The sequence below is a fragment of the Martes martes genome (genome assembly GCF_963455335.1).
Source record: "Martes martes genome assembly, chromosome: 12".
In the NCBI taxonomy this organism is placed as follows: domain Eukaryota; kingdom Metazoa; phylum Chordata; class Mammalia; order Carnivora; family Mustelidae; genus Martes; species Martes martes.
The window spans coordinates 73,064,251-73,089,830 of record NC_137900.1 but is presented as its reverse complement, the minus strand read 5'-3'; the positions used below and the strand labels follow the sequence as shown (position 1 = coordinate 73,089,830).

Genomic DNA, 25,580 nt, shown 5'->3' with positions numbered 1-25,580 from the left:
TCTTATTTTCAATCTCCTGGCTGGGCAGCACTGGGCAGCCATCGCACACGCTATGTCTGTGTGGGTGAAGAGCCCACCCAGGTCTACTCCAGCCCTTGTGATCAACAGGCTTGTTTGGGTTCAGGTCCCAGTTCCATCCTGTCATTTATGGGCTGTACCATCGCGGTGAGCAAGACCTTTCGTGGCCCTGGGGCACAGTTCCTCATTCCTCACATAGGGCTGATAATATCACCATTATTATTACCACTTCTGCTAATGCAGCAAGAATTCCTTTTAGTTCTGTTCAGCAAATATTTTCTCATGCCCTGTGATGCCCTAGGCTCCATGCTGGGTCCCAGAAAGAAAGAGACAAATAGGTCAAAGCCATGCGTGTGAGGATGTAGTAGTCGAGGGGAGCTGGATCGGCCAGTGATCGTACGAATGACCAAAGCCTTTGATGAGTACAAGGAAGGAGCACTAGTGAGGGAGCTCCAAGAAGTCTTCCTGGAGAGGGTGAAATCTCAGTTGGCTTTTGAAGGATGAATAAGAGTTTTCCAGGCTCATCTCCATTCAAAGACAACGAAGATAGTTTGTGGAATCAGGAGTCCCAAATGGGAAGTCTGTTTTGTGTAACAGTCAGAGCTTTTCTTTCATCTTAACCTCATAGACCGCCACACGCATTACCCATGCAACCTCCCTCTTTTCTCCTGGACGACCCTTGGAGGGCAGGCTGGTGAATTAGACCAGCGTTAGAAGGAGAGGAGTCCAGATCAAGGCAGGTCAGAAAGAATGGGAGGTCCCCAGCCCACAGAGAACACCTGGAGGCTGGGAGACCCTGACTAGCACCTGTTCCAGGGGAACATCCCACATTTCAAGACTCTGAGGCCTCCCGAGGCCTCCCAGCGGAGTGGGCACAAAGATCCTAGCTTCGGTTCCTCCTCCAGGAAGTCAGAGCAGACCCTGCCATTCACATCATGACTCTGTCTCTGCCTAAACATCCTATTTCATTCTTTTCTGGCCCACACAAATTCTACATGCCCCCTTTTCTGGGAAGCCTTCATTGCCTGCCGCTCCTGACATAGTGGTCCCCCTTGTACTTCCAGTGTTACCCTGACTTGCCGCATCATCACCCTGTCTTCTGGGGTCTACCCTCCCGTGAAGCTGTGAACCCTCTATAGGCAGGTACTGTGTCTGAGTCACTCTCTGGATCCCCAGCTTCTGGCCCAGAGCCCGGCCCCGAGGACCTCGCTCAGTAAATGTTTGCTGAATTGAATTGAACTGAACTGAACTGGGCCCAGAACTCCTGACTCTTTCCAGTCAGTGTTTTTGTTTTCCTGTCTCGGCAGGAAGCAGAGGGCACGCTCTAAGGGGTAATTGAAGAGCATGTAATAAACAAATTATTTAGACGTCTGGATGGAGTTAGAGGAAATAAAGACAGCAAAGCACCCGCAGAGGAGCTGCGGGGAGAAGCTGCTACCACCCCAGGCCTGCGGGGGCACGGGAAGGGAGCTGGGACAAGACTGGGGGAGAGCTACAGCCGGCAGAGGGGCTGCCCGTCAGCGGCTGCGGGTGAAGCCACTGCGAAAAAACAGCTTGGCCGGAGGGCCTGGGACATCAGCGTCCACCCTGGTGCGGGCCACAGAAGGCAACCTGACTGGGCACAGACTCCAGTGAGTAAAAGCCAAGTGCAGGTCTGCATGGAGAAATGGGGAGTATCCAACACAAGTGGCTTTTCTCAAAATACGGCCCACATCGCATCAGCATCGAGAACCCTTTGGGAGCTTGTTTCAAAAGCAGATTCCTAAGCTCCAGCCCAGACCTACCAAATCAACATATCTATCCGTAGGGCCCCAGGATCTGTACTTTCAGAAAACTCCTCAAGGTGACTGCAGAATTCACCTGGGGATCTCTGGAAGGTATGGAATTATGAGAAACCTCAGTGTCATTAATTCATAACTTGAACCTACAGAATCAGGTTGTGGTATGCGGTCTGACGAGGCTGGTTTTCTCCATCCACCACTTGCAAAGCACCAGAGGACTTCATTCATTCATTCATTCATTCATTCATTCATCTGCATTACTGAGCATGTGCTAACATCTGGGCCCTATAGAGGGTTCTGGCTGCACAAAGGTGGAAAAGGATGGCCCCCACGTGAATATCCTAGGATAACCTCTCACATCCCATGTAGGGATTCTTCTAGGACCTCAAAAGTCACTCCTACCATGCGCAGATGACTCTTCAGCGTGTCTGCGAGCACCAGCCCTGGGCAGGCAAAGTGACGAGCCAAACTCTTGCTTTCAACCACCAACACACTTTATGACACCCAAATAAATACTTACTTCTTCTGAGTGTGGGTGCTCAGCTGCCTGTGAGACTTACATTTAGAGGCTCCTGAGGCTCCCCCGCCAATCTACGTGACCTCAAGGGGACTCATCGTCCATCCGCCGCCCCCGTCCACCCAAGGCTCCCAACTCCAAGGAGTGGTATCATCATCCAGCCTGCGTTTAAGCAGCAACCTGGGAGCCGTCTCAACACCGCTCTCTCCACGGATCAGATACCAGTCACCTGGTCCGTCCACTCAACCTCCTAACTCTCCCATTCTCTCACTTCTCTAGGTTTCTAGCAACACTTCAGGTCATCTAAATTTTCCCCCTGTATTACTGTAATGACCTAACAAGCTCCCTTGTACCTTCCCAAGCCACTGTGGTCAGAGGGATCTTTTAAAAATGCAAAATCCAAACATATCGCTCCCCTGTTTAAAATCTTCAGCGCTCCCCAGTGTCCTCAGGGCCTCACTGTAGCACACAAGGCTCTTCACACCTGGACAGGTCTGAGTTTCTGCCTCATTTCCTACCACTTCTCACGCCCTCCCCACCCCCCCACCCCCGCACCCTCGTCATAGATGTTCAGTTCATGCCCTTGCTCACCTTCTTCCCAGAATGTTCTCCCCCTTCCCTACCTGGTCAATGCCTCCTCGTCCATCAAAACTCCAGGACAGGATAAGATGACACATCTTATCCTCCAAGCTGGATCAGTCCGCCCTCCTTTAGTATCTTGTTCTCGTTTCTCTGGTAGATTTTATATCTCACCACCTTGGAATAGTCTATTAATCTCTTCTATTAATCTGTGAGCTCTACAAGGACAAAGTCAGCCATGCTTGATTTGCCCCCTCTATTTTACGGCCTAACAGAATGTCTTCCTTTCACCAATAGCAGGGGTGGAGGGGGCGAAAGAGACAGGTAAACTAATTGACAATAGCCTCTCGCATGGAAAAAGATCTCCCGAGAGAGGATCGAGGGCAGACTGCTTCATTAAATTCACTCATTTTGCCCAGAGTTTCATCTGGTTTCACAACTCGTGGAGGACACCGAGCACTACACCGGGTTCTGGGCCAATATCTCCTGCCTCAGGGACCTGTGATAGGAGAGGAGACATCGCCTTCATTAGGCTCATTCAGGTTGCAAGGAAAAGACATATCCCATCTCTTAGGTGCTGATGTAAATGGCTAGATTAAAAAAAATTCCTTACATGGAAGGGTTTCTTGTACAGAAGGAAGTAAGTATGAGAGTCCCCCCAAGTAGCAGCCCAGTTTCTCTGGAGCAGCACCCCCAACGCAGGGACATCAGGAAGATCTCATGGAGGATAGAATCAATCAGCTGTTGCCCCACTAGTGCTATTTAACAAACTACCTCCAAACCCCGGCATCTTCAAGCAATCACCATTCCTTCACAGTTTGGTTCTACTTCGTATCTTTCTCCTTCTTCTGGGACCAGCAATCTACCCAGGGCAGCCTTTTCATGGCAGAAGCAAAAGTGCAAGGACAAGCTTAACCACACAAACACATTTCAGGCCTCTAATCGTGTAACATCTACTAACGTCCCATTGGCCAAAGTAAGTAGCACCGCCAAGCCCGGTGTTGAGCAGGAAGAAGTCCATCTACTTGTCCTGTAAGGAACTTCACCGCCACATGGCAAAGAGCACGGACGCAGAGGACAGAAGAATTGAGGCCAATGCAATCTACACAATCTTGTTTTTCAGACCAGAGGTCATCTGAAAAGCAGACACCAGTGACTCCATTTTTTGGTCCCTCCGCATACAAGCTCCATAAAACCAAAGACTTCACACTGTCCCCAGAACCTAGAACAGAGCATGGCATATAGCTGGGGCTGATCGATATTTGATGAACAAATGAATGCTTCTCGCTGTCTTCTCCTTACATTCTCCCCTCCCAGGAGATGCCATCTGATCAGACAGATTTGTTACCATCAAATACCCTGCAGACTAAGGAGTTGAGACTTTTCCAGTAGGTAGGCCGTGGAGAAACGTTGTATATTTTCAAGCAGAGGAGTACTTGTTCAAATCTGTGCTTTAGCAAGATGAAGCTGTTTTCAGTATTCCAAGAAAAAAGTGAGAGGAAGCTGGGAGACCAATTGGGAGACTATTTGCAAGAGAGATAAGGATTTCCCGCGGCAGAAAGCAAAGCTTGGGAAGGATGTGAGAAATATTGTGGGGGTAGAATAGAGAGAACAACTCATTTTCTTGAATAGCAACAGAGAGCAAGTGCTTGGAGCTTGGAGCCCAGGCAACTGGGCAGATGGTGAATGGACAGGAGTGGGCTTGTGGGCTGGAGCTGATTTGTTAGTTTGGAACTTGGATGTGAGATGCTTCTAGGACATCCAGCTGGATGGTAGCTAATAGACACCAACAATTCAGAACTGGCCTTCAGAAGAGATTTGTCATTAACACTTTAATTTTTCATGTATGTAAAATATTACATTTATGTATAATATCCACTTAGGCAAACTCTCCTAAGCCTCCTGGATACCCAACACCCGTTAAAGGCCCTGCAAGCGGCTTGTTGCAAGTTGTGTGGTTCTCATAAGTCTCTGCACCGAGGCACGGGGAGCAAAGGAAATCAGGAGTCTGAGAGAGACAAGTGGCCGTAGCCAGGCAGGAGCACTTTTCTTTCCCTAGAATTAAGACCCCACCAAGGACAGGCCTGGACGTTCATGTAACCACAACAATTTATTAGTCCCTTTTCTGTGCCAGGCACTGTGCTCAGGGCCAGAGACACAGGGATGAGTAAAGAAAAGTCTCTGCCTTCAAGGTGGAGGGAGAGGGTGGCGTGATCTAGGTAAATGCAGCCAAGTGATACAGGGTCTTGGACAAATGTTCAGTGGGGGCTGGAGACAGAAGCTGGTCGATTCTGACTAGAGGATGGAAGACAGTAACAGACACCAAAGGTTCAGGAAAGGTTCAGGTGGATGGACATGGACAATAACAAAGAACATTCCAGAAGCAGGGCCCGGCGTGAGCCAGGGCTTGGGACAGAGGTGAGCTAGTGTGCTGCATTAGTGTTTCAGAAGGGCTTCCACATGGGGGCAGGAGGGTGTGGAGGAGAGGAGTCAGGAGAGACCAAGATGATGCAGGGTTCAGATGACACATAGCTTTGAACACCACGTGAAGGAATTAGAAATGCAACCAGGGTTTCCTGTCCCTGGAACACTCCACATCGGGATCCCACAGGCCTGGCTCTCCCTTCGCTCGGAAAACAAGATAACTCATAATGAATCTGATTGCTTATCTAAAAGTCGACAAGAATACTTTAATCCCCCGCATGACACGTTTATGATTAAAGGCTTACAAATCACGTGTGTGGTGTGCTCAATTTCAAAGTGCCATCACCTACCTCACCTTGTTTTAGTCCTCACGACACTTGAAAGACAGGTGTTACCAGCATCTGATTTATAGATGAGACATTTAGGCTTAGAGAGAGTCCCTAACAAATACTTCTCACAGTAGTTATGAAAACATTTTTTTTTAAAGCCCTAAAGATTAATGTGAGAATATCTAAAACTGAGGGGTTGTGTGTTCTCTGTTCTCAGGAGTGAGAGAAGTGTGTTCAGTGGCCAAATGACTTTCAGAGAATTGTGATGGTTGGGCCAATGGTTTCCCAATGCCCTTAAGCTTGTGGACCAGCTGCATCACACTGACCCAGGAGTTTCTTTCTTTCTTTCTTTCTTTTTTTTTAAGATTTTATTTATTTATTTGACAGAGAGAGATCACAAGTAGGCAGAGAGGCAGGCAGAGTGAGAGGGAGAAGCAGGCTCCCTGCCAAGCAGAGAGCCCGATGTGGGGCTTGATCCCAGGACCCTGAGATCATGACCTGAGCTGAAGGCAGAGGCTTAACCCACTGAGCCATCCAGGCACCCCATGGAGTTTCTTAATAACACATTATAGGTTTTCACTTTCAGCGATTTTCAGATTTGGTAGGTCAGGAATGAGGACCAGGAACTAATAGCATGAACAATTCCCCTGATGCACAGACAGCTAGAAAGTTGATTAGTTGGCTTCTTTTGGTTGCAGATAACTTGAGGCCCTGACGATGAAAATGGGTCCTATAGGCCGCATGCCTCGGTTTCACTCAAGTAGCTTAATAATGATGCAGTCTCCAGGAACCAACCCAGACCGACCAAATCAGAGTCTCCAGAGGTGGGGCCCTGGAATCTATATTTATTTTATTTTATTTTATTTTATTTTATTTTATTTTATTTTATGGAGAGCTGGGGAGGAGAGAGCAAAGGGAAAGGGAGAGAGAGAATCTTAAGCAGGTTCTATGCCCAGTGTGGAGCCCCATGTAGGGCTTGATCTGACAACCCTGAGATCATGACCTCATCAAGAGTCAGATGCCTAACCGACTGCACCACCCAGGCACCCCTGGAATCTATATTTTAAACAAGCTCCCAAGATCTGCTTGTTCATTTACTTAATGCATATCTCCTAAGGTCTTGCTATGTGTGTCCTGTGGAGGTGTCATGTGAACAAGACCCATAGCTCCCCTCTCCTAAAGACACTCGTATTTTGGCTCAGCTCTTTGGATGCTGGGGTTTGACAACACCTACTTTAAAATAATGCAGGTTGGGACGCCTGGGTGGCTCAGTTGGTTAAGCAGCTGCCTTTAGCTCAGGTCATGATCCCAGCGTCCTGGGATAGAGTCCCACATCGGGCTCCTTGCTTGGCGGGGAGCCTGCTTCTCCCTCTGCCTCTGTCTGCCAGTGCTCACTCTCTCTCTCTCTGACAAATAAATAAATAAATAAATAAATCTTAAAAAAATAAAATAAAATAATGCAGGTTGCTGCAAGACTATTGGGATCAATAGAGAAGATGGAAATCTCAAAGAACGCCGGAACAGACACTCCACTGCGCCCAGGCGGGCCAGGAGGAAACGCAGTTTGGAAATGGAAGGATGCAATGTGGAGTCCTCCGTAACAGGACTTCCTGTAGTGGCTGTCCCAGTCATCCACTGCTGGTCACAAACCAGTCCCAAGACAGTGGCTCAAAATGACAATTTTTTTTTTTTTTAAAATATCTCATCAATCAGTGTGTTGGCTAAATGGTTCTTTTACTGGTCTTCTCTGGATTCAGCTGAGACAAGCCTGCCATGGCTGGGCTTCTCCCCTCTCTCCTCTCCCACCCGGGCTTCTAAAAGTCACGGCGGTGGTCTCAGGGTTCCAAGAGGGCCGGTCCTTGTGTGCAAGTGACTGGTAAACATCACCTTGTGTCCTGTTCACTGATGTCCCATTGGCCAAATCAAGTTGTCCCTTTGGCTGTGCCTCAGTGTGGGAGGGGACTGCGTGGGGGATGGACATCAGGAAGTCAGTTTTGTGCACGTCGTTTGTGTAACTTTCAACCACAGCTACTCTGGCTGTCGCTTGATCTTGGGTTTCCTTTGTGTGCCTTCACATTTTTTCCTGCTGTGTCCTCCAGTTGAAATTCCTACATGAAGGAATCTGGTTGATCTTACTAAGCACTTCCATGGCTCATGGACTTCCTAATCCATGGGGATTCTAGGACTCAGAAGGACTCCCTGCAGGGCTGGTATAAAGGAGATGAGGTGACCATGGGTATCATAGGTACCACAGTTAAGCCTCCCACGGAGGACTCGTGAAATTCCTGTGGTCACTGCTACAGTCACCCGGATAGAAAAGTATCTTCTTCCCATGCGATTATCTGGGAGCAGAAGTTTTGTGTTTGTACTGGTTACATAGATTTTTTTTTTTTAATTATTTCCTTATTTTTGAAATGCTGTCCATCTGTTGCGGAAGATTTGAAAAATATGAAGAAAATCACCAGTTGTTATAAACTGAATGTGTCCCCCAAAATGTCTGTGTTGGAACCTAGTCCCTAAGGCATTTGGAGGTGAGGCCTCGGCAAGTGATTAGCTTATGAGCGTGGCGCCCTCACCAGTGGGATCGGGGGCCTCATAAAAGAGATCCCGGGGAGGGGAGTTCCCTCATCCCATTCCATCATGTGAGAACCAGGTGAGATGACAGCTGTCTACAAACCTTGGCTCGCCTCACACTGAATCTACCAACACCTTGATCTTGGAATTCCCAGCCTCCAGAACTGTAAGAAATAAATGTTTGCCGTTTACAGGCCACCCAGTGTATGGTCTTTTGTTGTAACAGTCTGAACAAACTAAGACACCGGTCATATCATTATCAAGAAATAATTACTCTTAACATTTTACTATACTTTCAGGATTTTTAAGTTCATAAAGGTGTTTTTCTTTACAAAGTCATGCTATGAATGCAGCTTGTCTCTTATACTCTTTATCTAAACTATATTACTAGCACTTTCCCAGGTCATTACAAACTCTTTGTAAAGTAATTTTAAGAATCACATAATAATCGGTGGGACATAGGGTTATATATTCATTCAGTCCCTTATTTCCTCTTTTTTAGCAATTATCAACAGGGCTAAAATCATCCATATCTGCTCATAAACCTTTATCTGCATTTGGATTTTTCCTTTGAATAGATCAGGTCCGTATTTTTTCCTTATATGGCACACTTTTCAATATTACTTCAGTGTTTCTTAATAAATAGCAAAAGATATATTTTTCCTCCTGAATGGAATGGACACTCTCCTCTGCTCCATATGCCAAGGCCGACTTTGCAGAACTGGTCCACTTCCTCTGGCTCTACAGTCCTTGTCTATCCTCATTTCCGTGTGGGTGCGCAGGATAGCCAGGCTGGGTTGGCTTTTCAATGACTTCACCAGAACCAGAGACAGAGCTGTACATGTTCCCACGGTCACCTCTTTATTCAAACCATGGAAAGCTGACTATTTTTTTTCCTAACTGGCACGGGCTGTGTTTGGGTCAGGAACCCAACATTAACTACAAAGACTGACCTCAACCCAGGGAACATGAGAAGAAACTAGATAACACTGTTGGAAAATTGTTCTCTCATGTGAATTGGCATTTGAAATATGTACTAGTATTATGTACATTTTCTATGCCAATGGAACCAAGTGTAATGGAAAATAATATGCTGGCCTTAGTAAGTCAAGGGACTTGGGCTGACTGAAATATATCAGTAAGACAATCCAGTTTCAACTAATTTTCTCACTCATCACACTCTTCTTAGGTGCCAGATTCTGCCTAGGTCCCCAGCATAAAAAGAAGTGATGGGAATTCACAGTTGGGGCAGCTGGCTTTCTTGTTGTATATGATGTGTTAGTGTACATCTAGTGGAATCTAATTGCAGAAGGAGGGGCTCCTGGGTCTGCCTGTGCAGTCGGAGAAAGAGCGTCCTCAGATTATATAAGAGTGAGAGAGAAGTGAAGACTGCCCTCGATGCTTTGGACCTTACGATGTAGGGATAGAATATTGTCGTGGGTGCTGACAAAATTGGGGCAGCTTCCCAAGGTTAATACTGTACATGATTTTAGATTACAATGAAACTGAACCCACAAGACACCAAGAAGGTTTTAGCCCCCCTCTATTCCCTGGGAATTTCTATGATGGATTTTGTTCACCCTGCTGTTTCTGGTCCTCCGGCCTAAAGATGAAGGTCAGGGGCCCCAAAGCTGGTTTGGAATTAGCTCACTCAGCAACACAGGCAGACAACAAAGGGTGTGTCCTTGACCTATAGACCTTCTGCCCGCACAACGAGGTGACTCCCAGGTGTGGAGAGGCAGGGGCGATGTCTTATTCCTTTAATTGTTTCATGTAGAAATTGAGAGTACATAGTGACATCTGATGACAGATTAATTATACCTTATTTGGGACACCACCGCTCATGTTTCTGCCTTAGCTTATCTCATATACCTCATATACAGATGGAGATACCTGTGTATCTCCATCTGTCTGTATCTCTTCTCTGTCTATTGGTCAATTAATTATTAAACTCGCAAGGAGAATTCCAGAAAGAACTCCAGAAGGACTTCGGATACAAAATAGCTTCTTGCTCACTAGAGAAAGGCAGGCGATTTTTTGAGAAGAGGCTCATGGCCCTTTGCATACCCTGCTCAGAAATAACAGTCACAGCCTGCGAGGCGTCACGGCATCCCGGCCCCATTCGGGGGATTTGTCCAAGAGCCTTCCAAAAAGGGGCATGCACATTAATAACTACACGGGAGTCAGCATGCAACGAGAAGCACGAAAGAACAGACCAAATCCACAGGGGTGTGGGGATTAGACTGCTCATGACCAGTTGGGATAATCTAGGAAGAGGTAGCTTGTCTGATGGGCTTTAAAGGATGGGTAGGATTTCAAAGGCAGTGATGGCTGAATGATCTGTTTTAGGAGGGTGACATCGGTCACCTTCATTCTTCAAGAGGAAGCAAGGAAGAGATTTGTGCCGGTGGTTGGGCTGCATGACCGAGGATGGGCAAGATGGTGGCAACGAGGACCATACTGAGAGAAGCTCAAGAAGACAAAGAAATGGACAGAGGGTAATGTTTTCTGATATGATAGCTGGAGAACTTCACCCTGCAACAGGGAGTGTTGGATGAAGAACAGTATCTGGGTAGGTCTTGGTGGCTGCCACATGAAGTTAGTCCTTGATCACACTGCTCAGGTGTGTTGGCAGAAAATCATATGACTCTTGTCAACCCATACCCTGTATGTGGAGATGGCCTGCCTTTGGAAGTCTGACATCCCTGGCCAAACACGGATTCCTTAAACTTCACATGTGACTCCTGTTTATGGAGGCATCACTGGACAGTCTGTTCGGACTTCAATGCAGCGACTGTGTGTACTATGGAAAAAATGAGAGCCACATCCTAGCAGGACGCCAGAGCGCAGTTGAGGAAATCCTGTGGTGTGTCATCCATGCAATACTAGAAGGTCACCAGAGCACTGGGCAGGCTGAACAGTGCCCCCCTGCTCTTGAAATGTCACCAAGGATTGGAAGCATGGTTTTCTTCTGGGACCAGATCAGGTTTCCAGTGTCTCAGGGATGGAATGGGCAGCCAAGCTAGAACAGATTTCCGATGATCATCTTTCCATGGGGCAGTGACTTCCAGTCAAGGCGTGGGTAGCTGAAGGTCTCCATATGACTTCCTGGCCATTTTCTTACTAGCTATGTCAGGAAAGCATCATTCTTGATCTCAAGATCACTGAAGTGATTTTTCTTAACTCCTTTATCCTCATCTGAAGCTTTCTGTTCCAACACTTAGCCACATGCATTGCCAGTATGAGAAAGAGCCTGTGACCTAGGGCTGTTTCTTTTGAGCAAGCTACACTGTGTGCCCTGGTCATAGTTACAGCCTTGAGCTGTCAAGTAACCCAGGCTTTGTACTTGGTCAGTAAAATTGAGAGGGAGCCAAGATGTAAAACAAAATTAAAAAAAAACCCAAAAAACAAAAAACAACCATCGTGCATACATCATTATACTTCCCCCACCCCAGAGAATGTAATTTTAAATAGGTTATACATCACATGGTACATAAGTCAGAAGGTACAAAAGGGGTTTATGGCAAAAGGTAAACACTCATCCCTCCCCCCGCCCCCACTTGTCCAATTCCTCTTCAGGAGGTAATGACCTTCTCAGTTTCAGTTTTGTGTGTACTCTACACACTCCAATGTGTTTATTTTAGCGTCTATTCCTCTTAGCAAACATCACCACCACGGTGACTATCCCCATGACCACCTCCTCTCCAGTCACATGGTTAGCTTCCTCCTGGCCCCAGGAGAGCATGGTCAGGTAGATGGAGTCAGAGATCCAAGGTCAAGAACAGAAAGCAGAAAGCCTGGTAGCTCTCTACTAGGGGTCCCTATTCACCTGCAGGGGATGGACTCTCTCCATTTCCTGTCCCCTCCCCTCTTACCCCTTTAGATGGCTAAGACTCTGATGCTGTGGTCCTTCACCCCATCCATCTAAGCATCAGTGATACCTACAGGACCATGATTATCTCTTAGTAAAATTTCCCATCCTCTTAGTTTATCAGACTAGGTTCTTAAAGTACATATATTGGAGCTACAGGACAGAAGTTATAAAACTTAAGTGTGCATAAGATTCTTTTTTTTTTTTTAAGATTCTATTTCTTTATTGCAGAGAGAGAGAGAGATCAAGTGCATGCATGGGGGGAGGGGCAAAGGGAGAGAGGGAAAAGCAGACTTCCCAGCTAAGCAGGGAAGTGGGCTGGATCCCAGCACCCTGGGATCATGACCTGAGCAGAAGGCAGATGCTTAACCAACTGAGCCACCCAGGCGCCCCTTTACAGTTAATTATAAAATGCAGGTTCTTGGGGTCCACAAGCAGAAACAGAAGGTCTGAGTTGAAGCCAGAAGTCTGCATTTACACAAGAACTTCTTCTCTCAAGGTGATCTTGATACGTGGTTCCTGGATCCAAGTTCTAAAAATCCCACTTTCGGTATTTTCCCTGACTCTTCACCCTAGAATCTTCTGTTAGGGTATTCCTTGAATGTGTCCTTCATGGCTGCTGATTTTCTGAAGCTATGACCTCTGTATGACTATTCTACATTGCCTGGGTATTTTTCTCTCTCCTTCTATTGTTGGATATATGAACCTTAAAGGTGTGGCTGGGAGACTTGACAAATCCATTCTCCCTGGGTTTTGTAAGATGACACCACCCATTGCTTAAACACCATCAGCCACAGTTCAGGATACCAACTCTCATTTCCTGCATTTCCCATATTTCTCTTTGTTTCTAAAGCCACAACTTTCTGCTGAGTTTCCAGAGCAGGATCTCAAAATCCCTAGACCTACCTTTGCAAAGGTGTAGCAGCAAATTCATGTGGTGGTCTGGGGGCCTATAACAGTCCTTCCGGTCCTCTGGCACATGTACAATGTGTACACCAGGAAATTATTTTTCTAACTCAGGTCTGTGTATCTCTAAGGGTTCACTCAAGTGTTCCAGAAGGTCTGAAAACCCTCTGAGATCACTGGTTATGTTATTTTTGCATTTACATGGTAACACTAAAAATGTATGCATACCCTCGATCCTATGGCTGATTCTCTTATAACAGAGGCCTGCTACAAGACTTCAGTTCCCTTATTCAGATCTGTGTTTACCGTCAGGTTGCATCTAGTAACCATCTACAGGGACAGTGTTTAACTTTGGAGTGTGTTGAGAAGCTCACTTGCAGCTGTTACATTGGCTTGCCTTCTGTCTAGCTCACACTGAAAGGCTGAGCGGAAAATGTTGTTTCTTTTGTGCACTTATGTCTCCCAAGCACTTAGAGCAATGCCGGACACACAATAGGTACTCAATAAATATGTGATGAATGAATGAATGAATGAATGAATCCACAACACCGCTCTTATTCCCATGCTGACTTTGTTCATCAGTTTTACAGACAAAATTCTTTTGGCAGTGACAACTGGCAAGGGAAAAACATTTTTCAATCGATAACACTTTAGGCTAAAAATTTGTGTTGCTGCGAGTGAGATCCATGAAGTCCAAGAGACCTAAGAACACAGGCTGAGGGGATGAACAGGGTTCCAAGTCAGACAAACAGCCCCCTACAGGCTCGTGACCAGACCCCTGATCAGTTCCTCCTCTTCCTTCCCTCCTGGGCCAGGAACAGACACTCTGTCATCCTCTGCCCATGCTGGACAGGGCACCGTGGGCTTCATGCTCCGTGAAAGGAAACTCTCCCATCTGTGTGTGATTCCAGAGTAGCTGTTTTCCCTCCGTACATCATTTTGTTTGGCTTGCCAACTCTTAAAGTTGGTTTCACTTTTCCTGATAATGAAGGAAACACGCCATAAGAATAAGATTTGGGGAACTGTCAAGACATAGCAAAGAAATAAATGCCCAAAGCCTTGAGGTTCTCCAGGTTTATAAAAGATACCTTCTATATCTTGTTTCTCTGCTTGTAAATGCAAGGTTCGGAGAGTCGCCATTAATATCTCGGGGCGGTTCTTTCTCGTCTTTTTTTCTGTGTGTATGTATTCGGTTGAAATACAGAAAGTTGCCAATGTTCAACCATTACGGACCCACTAAATGACCGTTTTATATGGTTTAACTCAGTAATTCAGAGTGGAAGCCACACTATGTTATATAATTTTATCCTGTATTCTTCTCCCTTGTCATTGTAACAGCACCATTTGCTGGTGTATTTGCTGAGGCTTGGGCCCTTCAGGAGCTCGCATTAACATACAAATAATTGATGAGCATTAGCATCTCAGCTGGGAGCCCTGCTCTGAAACAGTCCACATGGTGCCCAGACTTCCTGAGTCTTGATATGAATGACTATCCTCACTGATCCTTCCAGGAAACTCTTCCTGTAAATGCCCCCAGCCAATTGCCTGTGTCTGGGGTTGGGCACCAGATTTTCTTCTGAACCCAGCAGCTTCTGGGAATACACTAATAACTGTGTCCAGTTGGGCATCTCGCATTCCTTTTGCCTGAATCTGGCCCATTACCAGTGATGCTATTGGATTTGTGGCATACCTTCCTCTCCAACGAAATGACCCTCTTTGGTTTTGTGTGTGTGTTTCTTTTTTTTTCTTTTTTAAGATTTTATTTATTTATTTGACACAAGTAAGAGATCACAAGTAGGCAGAGAGGCAGGCAGAGAGAGGGGAAGGGAAGCAGGCTCCCCACTGAGGGGCTCGATCCCAGGACCCTGGGATCACGACCTGAGCAGAAAGCAGAGGCTTTAACCCACTGAGCCACCCAGGCGCCCCTGTCTGCATGTTTCTTGTTGTTTAGTGATTTCTGGGCCAGGAACAGTTGACCAGCACTACTAAAAGAGCGAGCTGGGGTTTTTTGGGTGTTTTTCTTTGTTGTTTTTTTCTGGTTCTGGTTATCAACAGGAGAGCTGCTCTTAGGGCTCTGGATTTCTCTTGGCAAACATCATCAGGACTATCGGCCCTGTATTTTTTCATTGCAACAAAGTTCTGAGGAGTCCATGGACCAGGTAGTTCCATTATGTTGTGATTCTGACTCCAAAATGATTATGCAGGGAGAATCATCTATGTCTGGACTGGCCTCCTCATCTGAGACTTGGGATAGCCTTACCCTCTGATGAAGCCTCTACTTGCTCTCGATTTGGCTGGGTTCAACCACACAGACTAAGAAGGTTATGTGTCCATCCAAAAGCTTCATTTCCATAAAGTCTGGGAGCTTATGACAGAAGATCAATTGTCACCACTGATAATAACATCATGTCACTCCAGGTGCAACAGCGGAAAAGAATGGACTTTAACATTTTGGCTCCAACAATAAAATAGTAACAGGAGACCAGAACATTTAAAAGCAATCTGCAGCCTACAAAAACATCAAAGGGTAGAGAAAATAAGGCAAAAAAGGACACAAAATGAAATGATAGGTGGTTTCTCTTCTGATCAATACATGGTAAACTACCACACAGAGAGGCAGTATTATAAAACCTAACACCCTGCTTTTGAGGTCAGACCAACCGTATTCAGTCCTGACTCTGCATCTTACTAGTTTTGAATGGCTCCTAGATTATTTCCTCTTCTGTAAAACTGAGCCAGAAACAAGCATTCTAGGTAGTGACTGTAAGGATTAAAGACACAATATCAAGCACACTTGAGCTTAATAATAGTAATTATTGTTATTAGTATGATTAGACTTTCACAAAACTTCACAAATTTTTAATTTGGCCTTTTAATGTTTATTATTGCAAACACAACAGTGTGACAGTTAATAGATCAACTTTGTTTTTTGGGTTATTTTTTTAAAGTAATAAACTTAAAAAGAGGAACCAACCACACTACCCTCCAAAATTGAACCATTTACATTTTCCCATATTTCCTTCTAGCCTGGGTGAATGCAGAGGCATAATTTTTATGCAGCGTATTTGTGTTTTCGTCTCCACCCCGTCCCTCCCCACCCCCGCAACATTGTATTTTAAGTTTCCCCCTGTTGCATTATGGTCTAGCTTAGTATAAACTAGTTATTATTTCAACAAACATACCATAACCTAACTAATCATTCCACTATTTGGGAGCGTTCATTTGTTTCCAGTTTGGGGACTACTCTCTCCTTTTATTCCTGCTTCTGTTATGGTGATGGAAATGCACGGTTTTTAAAAGATTTAGGTCTTTTTTCCCCTTAGATGTGCAGGTATTTTTGAGTTCGAACTTAGAACACTGTTTAAGCTCACGACTGTTGCATGTGTGGAAAGAAAAGATAGTCTCAGCCTAGCTTGTGGTGGAAAGCAAATTGAGACAACTCTAAGAATTCCCACGTCCATTAACTTACGTTTCCTCATATTAGCACTTGGCAAACTGGTTTGCAGATGACAGATAACTGAGGTAGGCACTCACAAAATGGACCTTTAAAGTGGATTAAACATGTTCACGTGTTTTATTTCATTCAGTCCCCACATTTTGCCGAGATCCAAGTGATGGGTATTCGTGTTATTGGAAGCACAGAGAGGGTATGGTGCTTGGCCCAGATCACACAGCGGAGGAGGCAGAGAATGCCCTTCGAAGACTCCGAATCCCCAGCCTTCTTACTAAGCTTTGAAAAAAAGGGCCCTCAGACCCTCCAGAAAGCGTCGGGAACAAAGCGGCGGCAGAGCGTCCGGCCGGGCTCCGCCGGGCTCCGCCGGGCTCTGCGGGGGCGTCGCCCGCCGCACCGGGAGACTCCTCCTCCGGGCCACTCGGGCCCCGCCCGGCTCCGAGCATGCCCAGTGAACTCCCCGTCCGTCTCAGTGGGGCTCTGGACCTACGCGGCGGCTCCAGGTTTTGCGAGCGACCAAAGGGCCGGGCAGGGCTCGGGGCGGGTCCTGTTCCTGGGACTCCTTGACTCCGTCGGAATTCCCCCCGACGCGACGCTCAGGCGGCGCCTGCTTAGCATTGGCGCTCCCCGGGGACAAGGACGTAGATGAGGTGCCAGGTGCTGCGGGCGGCCGCCAAATGGCCCTGGGCAGACCGGCCACCTGGACCTCGGGCACCTTAGTCCGGACCGGACGGTTCCAAACATCAGTCCATCCCTCCATTCACATATCCATCCAACAAACAGTTTTTGAGCTAAACTTACTGCGTGCCACGTGCGGGCGTGCAGGAGCTGGAACACTGCAGGGAGGACAGGCAGGGCTGTACAGCTCCAGCCGTTCCCTGGAGGAATATACAAGAAGTAAGCAAATGAGAGGAAAAGTCACTTGCCGACCTCATCTCCTACTACTCTGTCCTTGCCAAAGCCTAACTAGTATTGTACCTTAGTGTCTTTGCAAAAGCTCTTCCCTCCGTGGGGCTGAAACCTTCTCAGTGTACTCTCACCGGCTGATCAGTCCACCTCATTGAAAACCGTACTCCCTAGACTTTCGTCTCCTTACCTTGTCCTTTTTCCCTTTAAGGATTTATAATCTTCTCATATACTATATAGCTTGCTTATTTACATGTTTATTGTCTGTTGCTTGCCCCCTTTTCCCTAAATTCCACCAGGGGACGGGATTTTTGCCTATTTGTAAACCATGCCTGAAGAACCGAAGTAGGCGATCGATAATTACTTGTTAAATGAATTAATGGATAGTGATAAATGTGAAGGAAATAAAACGAGGACATGGAGAATGTCCAGGAACAGGGTGTTAATGTAGTCAGGTGCTGACGCAAGCCTCTCAGACAAGGACATAGGTACAACGAGAAGGTGCCAGCCACTTGAAAAACTGGGCAGAGAAGCCCTCCACAGCAGGAGGGGAAAGGCGTGTGCAAATGTCTTGAGGGTGGCCAAGTACTGAGAGTTTGGTGGACATAAAGGTGCTCATGGGGCTGCAGGAAGGCCGCAGTCGGACGAGGGGAAGAAGACAGCAAGAGCACAGATGGGAGGAGGAGGGTAAGGGCGGGTAAGAAATTTGGGGAAGACCGTTTAAGCCGGTAAACTTACTAGTGGGACGGGATGAGCACTGGCTTGAAAGGACCCCAGCTGGGCAGGACTCGTCCTCGTTTTAAAGATGTGTTGAACGTGGTCTGTTTGACATTCCTCAGCATAAAATCACTGAGGGCTCGGCACACAGTAGGTACCCAATAAATGGTTATGGAACGAATGCCTGCGTGTCTGCGTGCCTGCGCGAAGGGACTGGGGCTGCCAGGAGCTGGGCAGCAGAGCCCCAGTGGCCCTGGGCCGCGCGTCCGAGCGCGCCAGGCCGGGGCGGAGCAGGGGCGCCCCGCAGGGCAGCCCCGGCGCCCGCCCCCCGCCCCGCGCGCGGGCCCGTCGCGGCCAGCCCGGCCGGCGGGAGCCGCCCGCGGGCGGCACTGGGCATGCTCAGACGGCGGCCAGGTCGCGCCGCGAGCGAGCTTCCGCGCCGCCCGCTCGCGCGACCTACCTGGGCGCCCCGCGCCCCCGGATGCTGCAGGTACGGGCGGGCGCGACCCCAGCGGGCCGAGGCGGGGCGCGGGACTACTGGGGGTTGGGGGCGCGCTCGGCGCCGCCCCGCCCCCACCCGTCCCCGAGCGCGCGGGGAGCGCGCGGGCCGGCTGGTGGACGCCGCGGCCCCGGGGTCCCGACGCCACGTCGGGGCGGGGAGGGGGCTCCCGGGGCGCGCTCACCTGGCGGGGCCGTGCCGGGAGGGAGCAAGCGGGGCGGGGTGGGGCTCAGTCCCGGGCGGGCGGCCGGGACGCGGCGGCGGCGGGGCGTGGGCGTGCGCTCCGACCCGGGCTGGGGTGGACGTGGCCGGCGACCCTGGAGGGCCCGGCAACGCGACGACCCCAGCCCGGGGCGCCGAGGGGGCGCACCGCCCGCGGGGAGCCAGCCAAGCGCGGCGGCCAGACCTTCTCGGCTCCCAGGGCGAATCCGCCTCTCGGCTTTCAAAGATGGCATTTCCTGGGCCTGGCACGAACTCCAGCGCCAATAAATCCTCCCCGTTCCGCGGGCGATATGGAATGATTTATCAGGTACCTGCGGTGAGACAGCTGCAGTGGGGGAGTAGATGTGAGAACGCCCAGCCCCCCGGAAATTCCCATTTTCAGCAACCTAAACTTACTGAGAAGTTGCGGTTGCCTTAAAAATTCATGGGAAGTTGAGACAACTTGACACCTGGGTTTTCCGAGCTGGTGGAAAGAGCTTGTGACTTGGAAACTGGAGACCTCCTTTCAAGTTGGGCTCCCCCTGCCCAGCTGGTGACCTTGGGCGAGTTGTTTAACCTCTCTGATCTTCAGTTTCCTCCCCTGCAAACAGCCGGTAATAATGCCCACCTCACTCGGTGGTTGGGTGGATTAAGTGGGATAAATTATGTGGAGGTGTTTGGCTCCGTGCCCGGCACAAAGCAAGGGAGCAGTTGGCGTGATGTGAATTTAATTCGTTTAGAGACCCTCGTGGCTCCCATTTGACCAGGAAATTAGAATTACGAAAGCATCTTCGGGGGCCCAGTGGCAGAGTGACAGACCCTGTCTTTGTGCCCTGGAGAACTGCAGAAGTCAAGGGTTTTGGAAAAACAATTTAGCCGAATTGTAATCTGAGAGCATCTTAGTTAAAAGCAGTTTTATACATTCAGAAACTCCAGAAGTTGGCAGTTCAGCTTCACTTACAAAAGAGCTGTTTTGCAAGATGATCCATCTTGCAAATGTTTAAAGAGATGATGGGAGGAAGTACAGCCTGGTTAGAAGGATTTCTGTTGGAAAAAGCTTTCCTGATTATTTAGATCAGGGTTTCTTAACCTCAGCACTGTTAACATTTGGGGTTGGATCGGTTTTTGTTGTGGGGCATGTCCAATGCATTGCAAAATGTTTAGCAGCATCTCTGGTCTTACCTGGTAGATTCCAGTAGCAATCCTTCTCCCTCAGTTGTGCCAACCAAAAATGTCCCATCGCCCCCCCCCCCCGCCAAGTGTCCCTTGGAGGGCAGAATATCTCCTCTCGCCCTTTAGAACCACCTGCTTTCTGTCATTAGCCTACCTGAGTAGGCTGTTGTTCCAGAATTTCATCTTGTGTTTGACTAACCTTCACATAGCCTTATGGAACTGTGCAGAGTGCATCCAGATGGATGGAACTCACTTAATTTTTACAACTCTCCCGCGAGACCAGTGTTATTCCCATTTTACAAATGAGGAAACTGAGACCTTGAACAACCTATCATACAGTATTGGCCCAGGTGGGATAGATCTCAGGTCTCTGCTTCCTTGGGCAGGTCTTTTTCTTCTGCATCAAGCTGCCCTTTATTGTACGGAGACTTTCAAACAAATGACTTTCCTGGCGATTAAATCGACACGTAAAGCAGACTGGAAGCTGGAAACCTTTCTGAGATTGACTAGTTGAAAATTAACAGCGGTAAGCTATTATATGACAGAGTAGGTCGTTCTAGTTAAATATTCTAGTTTATAGTGAGCTCCCATAAACTCCACGTACACTTAATGGAATACCGATTTGGAGAATTAGAGTAGAATAAAACGTGCCTAATACTCTGTATTGATCCTGAGTTGTCTCTGGAGAATTGCCATCTCCTAAAACTGGGCTCTTATATGCAAATTAGGCATTAGCTGAGGAATGTAAAAGGTCAAGTTACTGAAGGCATTTTCCGAGTGGCTTTTGGTTCAGCAAGCATTTATTGAGCTGCTTCTGTATATCCGGTGCAGCTCTGGGTGGGGATGCTGAGTAGGCCAGTGGATCCTAGCAAACCCAGGATGCCTGGGGGAACTTCCCTGCCAGGTGGGGGCAGGTCCTTAGGGACAGCTGGGAGCAGAACAAAGAACCTAAGTTAACACAGAGTCAAATTCAGGATATCTCACTGCTTCACCACTCCTGTTTTGGACCTCTTCTTTCACATTTTTTCATAGAGAAGAATTCTGGTAGCTGTTATCCTCAGGCAAGTGGCAGGAACCTGGTCAGAGATAAATCTTACCCCTGAAAGAGTTGGGGTTCCCAGCTGGTAACTGGCCTTAGGGAATTGGGACCAACTACTTGATTGTTGACTGTGAAACTGGGAGGGTTCGCATATATTGGTTTAATTAAACTGGTTTAATATCACTGCTGTTCTCTCCCACTCTTGCAGAAACTGAGCTAGCAAAGGTAGTCTGGGAAGAGGGACTAACTGTGACCCTCTGAACCCTCAGTCCAGGCCCAGAAGAATTCTGTCTTCCAGGATGCACATAACCCACCCACAGAGCTTAGCTTTGGGGATTGGAAGGAGCAAGAAGGCCTGGCTCCCTACCTCCCCACTGAACTCTCAGGGCTTGTGGTAGGTTGGGAGGGGGCCTGCGACTTTGACCGTGATCCCAGTGCTCAGCTTCCTTCCACCAGACAGCAGTGGTTCCTGGAAAGCAAGGCCAATCCCCTTTCGTCTGTTCCCAGTCTGTTGCAGGGGCTGGAATGCCTAAGGCACACTGCACTTGCCCTGGCCTTGGTGGGCTGTTGGAGACAGGGCATCCTGCCGGTGTTGCTTCCCAGGCGTAGGCTCTTCTTACCAACTCTATTAGAGATGGGCCACGATCAGGTTAGCGTCCACCCTGCTCCGGTCTCACAGGTGTCTCCTTTCATCTCCCGCAAGAGGGGTGAGAGGGAATGCTTTGGCAGGCCTCTGGCTAAAATCTGATTTAGTTATGGGTTCCCAGACCCCGAGATCTTGCAACTAGTAGCTTCTGCTTATGTGTGCCCCTGAAGCTACTTTTGGCCCCACCAGGTGAAACCCAGCCGAGAACACAGATTTCACAGCAAATTCAGACAGTTACTGAGCCGTGTATCAGGCCCTAGGAGATGGAAGTCAGACCCATATCTTGGAAGGATGCATGGTGGAATTGGGCAGACAATGATGTGTGTGGACGTGTTTGAGGCTCTGTAGCTACTTCTCTGTCTCACAGTTACTTTAAAAGAGGGTAAAGCCAGATGCAAGAGAGACCAGTGGAGGCAACCATTCATTCTGATGGGGGTCAAGGAACACTATAAAGAGTAGTTGGCATTTGAATTCAGCCTTGAAGGGAGAAAAGATGGTATTTGGGGAGTGGACAGAACAGCAGGCACTAAGGCCCAGAGACCATGTATATATCAGGAGTGGTTACTCTTTCCCACGTCCGGCCTCCTGTAGTCAGCATACTCTCCCCCGTGTCCCCCAACTCCAGGCGGGGGTGAGTGGCCATTCTCCTTGTTCTCCCCAGATAGAAGTGATGCCAGTGGGTTGTCTTTGAGGCATGAGCACCTTCTGCCAGGGATGCCTTTGGATTTCGTTATGAAACACTGTTATGGCACTTGCTGGCTCCAGGCACTGTTCTGAGTGCTTTCTAAATATTAACTCATTTACCTACAATCTTGGAGCAACCCTCTGGCTGTGCTTCCTACCTAGGTGCTGTCAGCTTGCTGGGTAGGTGGGGGCAGAGCTCATCTCACCAGTCTGTGTCCCTCTGTGGGCGATGCTCGGATCACAGGATGGCCTCTTCTACCACCGCGTGCCGGGAAGCAGCCGAGTTGGAGCTGGGATGGAGCACTGGCTGCCCTGACCCTCTTTCCATCAGGGGGCCAGCAAGGTTCCGCTGACTACATTTTCTGAACCGAAGACTGGGATCTGTTGTTGGAGAAAGAATGTTTGTGCTGCTTCTTCGTGTAAGAGGAGGGCCTGGGAGGTGTCGTTTGGATACTGAGAGAGCGGAATTTTTGAGACAGTTTGATGCTTTATGTGGAAACTTAGGACAGAGGATTTGAAATGGGGATAGTCCTGGAAAATTCAGGTCCCATGGTTTACTGTTAGGATACACAAGGTTTTAGTAAATATTTAAGCGATGTGTAGTTTGGAGTGAATTTTCTGTACTGAGCCCCTTGGTGCCTCAAAGAGGGATAAATAGTACTGTCTAGTCCCAGAATCTTGTTAATTCCTACCAGTCCCACATTACTGATAAGATGAAAAAAAAAACCCGAGGCTCAGAGAGATGGCGTGACCACCCAAAAGGCACGTTGTTCATGAGCAGGAGAGTCAAGATGTGAACCCAAGTCTTTTTCCCAGACAAGTCATTTAACTGTAAAATGATAATAATGGAACCTGTTTCCTTTAAATGGACCTTTTTAAAGGAGCTAATGAATGAAAACCCACCAGGACAGAACTTGGCACAGCAAAGGGTCCCCCAACCCCAGCTTGTGGTCAGGTCCCTGACCCTCCAGACAGATGCTTTGTTTAGTGTTCAGTGCCAAGAGTCACCGAGGGTGAGTAATGGCCCACTACCAGGACAGGGCTGTGGGGCCCAGCTCTCAGAGCTAAAGGGATATTCCAAGGGGCAGGATCCAGGACCAGAAAGGGGCCGTGGCCAGCTGGATGCTGTGTGATGAAGGTACTGGGCTGACTTTGGGAGTGGAGTGTAAAGACCTGACCCCTAGCACTTTGCTTCCCTAAGGTGGAGGCAGCCTCAGTCTAGACCCCGGGTGCTTGTAAGTGAAGCAGCAACCAGCTCCATCAGCCATCCCTTGACCCTGACCACTAGCAGGCCTGAAGATAGGATGTGATAGTCAGAGCCCGCTTTCCTCCCACCAGCTCCCTCCTCCGGGCTGGTTATCAAATTTATACATGCCTGCTGTAGAAAATTAGAGTGTCAGGGAGCAGAAGAAACTTCAGTGATGCTCCTGCTGGAGGCTACACTCACCTCCACCACTGTGGTGGACCCTACACACCTTCTCACCTGCCTGTCCTCTGCAGCAGGGATGTCTTCCAGAAATACCTGTTGCTTGGAGAAGAGAAGGATAGACTGATGTTGGCGTCTCCCGCTGGGCCCGGGTGAGCAGGCTTTGGTCCCGGCTCACCTTACCTGCCACAGGGGCTGTGAGAGCCTGGAACCTTGTCCCCCTCCCCCTGCCCACAAGGTAATTCCTGCTTTGGTTGTTAGCCCATGATTGCACGTGATTTAGGTAAAACGGCCTATTGTAAACGCTCATGCCTCCGGATCTCTCTCCTTTCACAGTGCTTTCACAGTTGCAGTTTTGCAGTTAATTAGTGTAATTATTTGTATTAGTACCTATCTCCCCAGCAACACGGGTTGCTCTCTGAAGTCAGGGTTGATCTGGCTTTCTTTTCAAAAAAAAAGAAAAAAAGGAAAAAAAAAAAACCTTTCTCTGAGGCTTATTTTTTTCTTCCAACTTTTTATTTTGACCTAATTCAGACTTACAGCAAGGTTCTCAGAATAGAACAAAGAACTCTCATATACCCTTCACCCAGATTCTGCAAATGTTACCATTTTATCACATTTATTTTATTCTGCTCTTTATGTATATATATTTTTTCTCTTGAGTCATTTGAGGGTTATTTTTAGATTCTCCCTTTCCCTCAAAATACTTCAGTGTATTTCCTAAAGGCAATGACATTCTTCTATATGAGTACAGCACAATTTTTAGAATCAAGAAGTCATTACTGAAACAATACAATTATCTAATCTATAGATCTTACTCAGGTGCTTGCCCGTTGTCTGGATAGTGTCCTTTGTAGCAAAGAAACCCCCAGATCATGCATTTCATAAGGTCATCCTTTCGCTTTAATGTCCTTTAAACTGGAACCCTTACTTAGCCTTTCTTTGTCCTTTATGACCTTGACATTTTTGGAAAGCACAGGCCCATTATTGTATAGAAATGCCCTTCAACTTGAGTCTGTTTTAACTCACCATTGTGTCCCCAGTTCCACTGGAACATCAGATGCACTCAGTAAATATTTATTGAATGGAGAGACCATAAGATGGAAGGAGGTGGAAGGGAAAAGCAGGTTTTCTAGTTTCCCCCACTGCTACTCCTTTCCTTGCTGAAGGATCTTGTTAGTACCGTCATACTGTCTATAGGTTTGAATCATGCTATTTTTTTTTAAAAAAGATTTTATTATTTGACAGAGACACAGCGAGAGAGGGAACACAAGCAGGGGGAGTGGGAGAGGGAGAAGCAGGCTTCCCGCTGAGCAGGGAGCCCGATGGAGGGCTCGATCCCAGGACCCTGGGATCATGACCTGAGCAGAAGGCAGATGCTTAAGGACTGAGCCACCCAGGTGCCCCTGAATCATGCTATTTTTATAGCACAGCTTTCCCCCAGAGAAGAGGCTTCATCAGGGGCTAGCGAGCCTGCTGTCCCTGAAGGTGTACAAGCAGACCCCGGTGATGGATTGGCAGGGTGCTGGAGAGGAGAATGGAGCATTTGAGGAGGGGCGAGACTCAGCCTGGAGGTCTCTCCCTCCTAGTGCTCAGCACCGTTCTCTGTCTGCAACTCCTACTTTTCAGGCTTAGGGCCCCAAGAATAAAGCAGTGAAAATTCATCACTTAAACCAGAACATTTTGAGATAAAAGTGGGGCTATTAATAATTACATCTCATGAACTAGCCTCAACTGGGACTGCCCTAGGCAAGTCAGGCGGTGTGGTCACCCTACCCAGATGTGACTCTGAGTTGGAGATCAGCCTGGAAAATTCTAGCACTGGGGATCCTCTGCCTG

General features: G+C 48.0%; 1 protein-coding gene and 1 long non-coding RNA gene across 3 annotated transcripts in view; one reads left to right on the top strand and one right to left on the bottom strand.

The window, feature by feature from the left end:
• Positions 1-16,550: 16,550 nt before the first annotated feature.
• Positions 16,551-18,234, bottom strand: LOC308352999. Its single transcript, XR_013967720.1, has 2 exons — positions 18,095-18,234; positions 16,551-17,328 (listed from the first exon to the last, which is right to left on the bottom strand). It is a non-coding gene; the product is annotated as an uncharacterized lncRNA (long non-coding RNA).
• The window catches only part of PTPN3 (protein tyrosine phosphatase non-receptor type 3), a 109,511-nt gene continuing 102,037 nt past the window's right edge, over positions 18,107-25,580 (top strand). For both annotated transcript variants that reach the window (XM_080819539.1, XM_080819538.1), the window contains exon 1: positions 18,107-18,563. In XM_080819539.1, the coding sequence (XP_080675665.1) occupies positions 18,239-18,563 (325 nt within the window). In that variant the 5' untranslated portion in view covers positions 18,107-18,238. The remainder of the gene's footprint in view (positions 18,564-25,580) is intronic.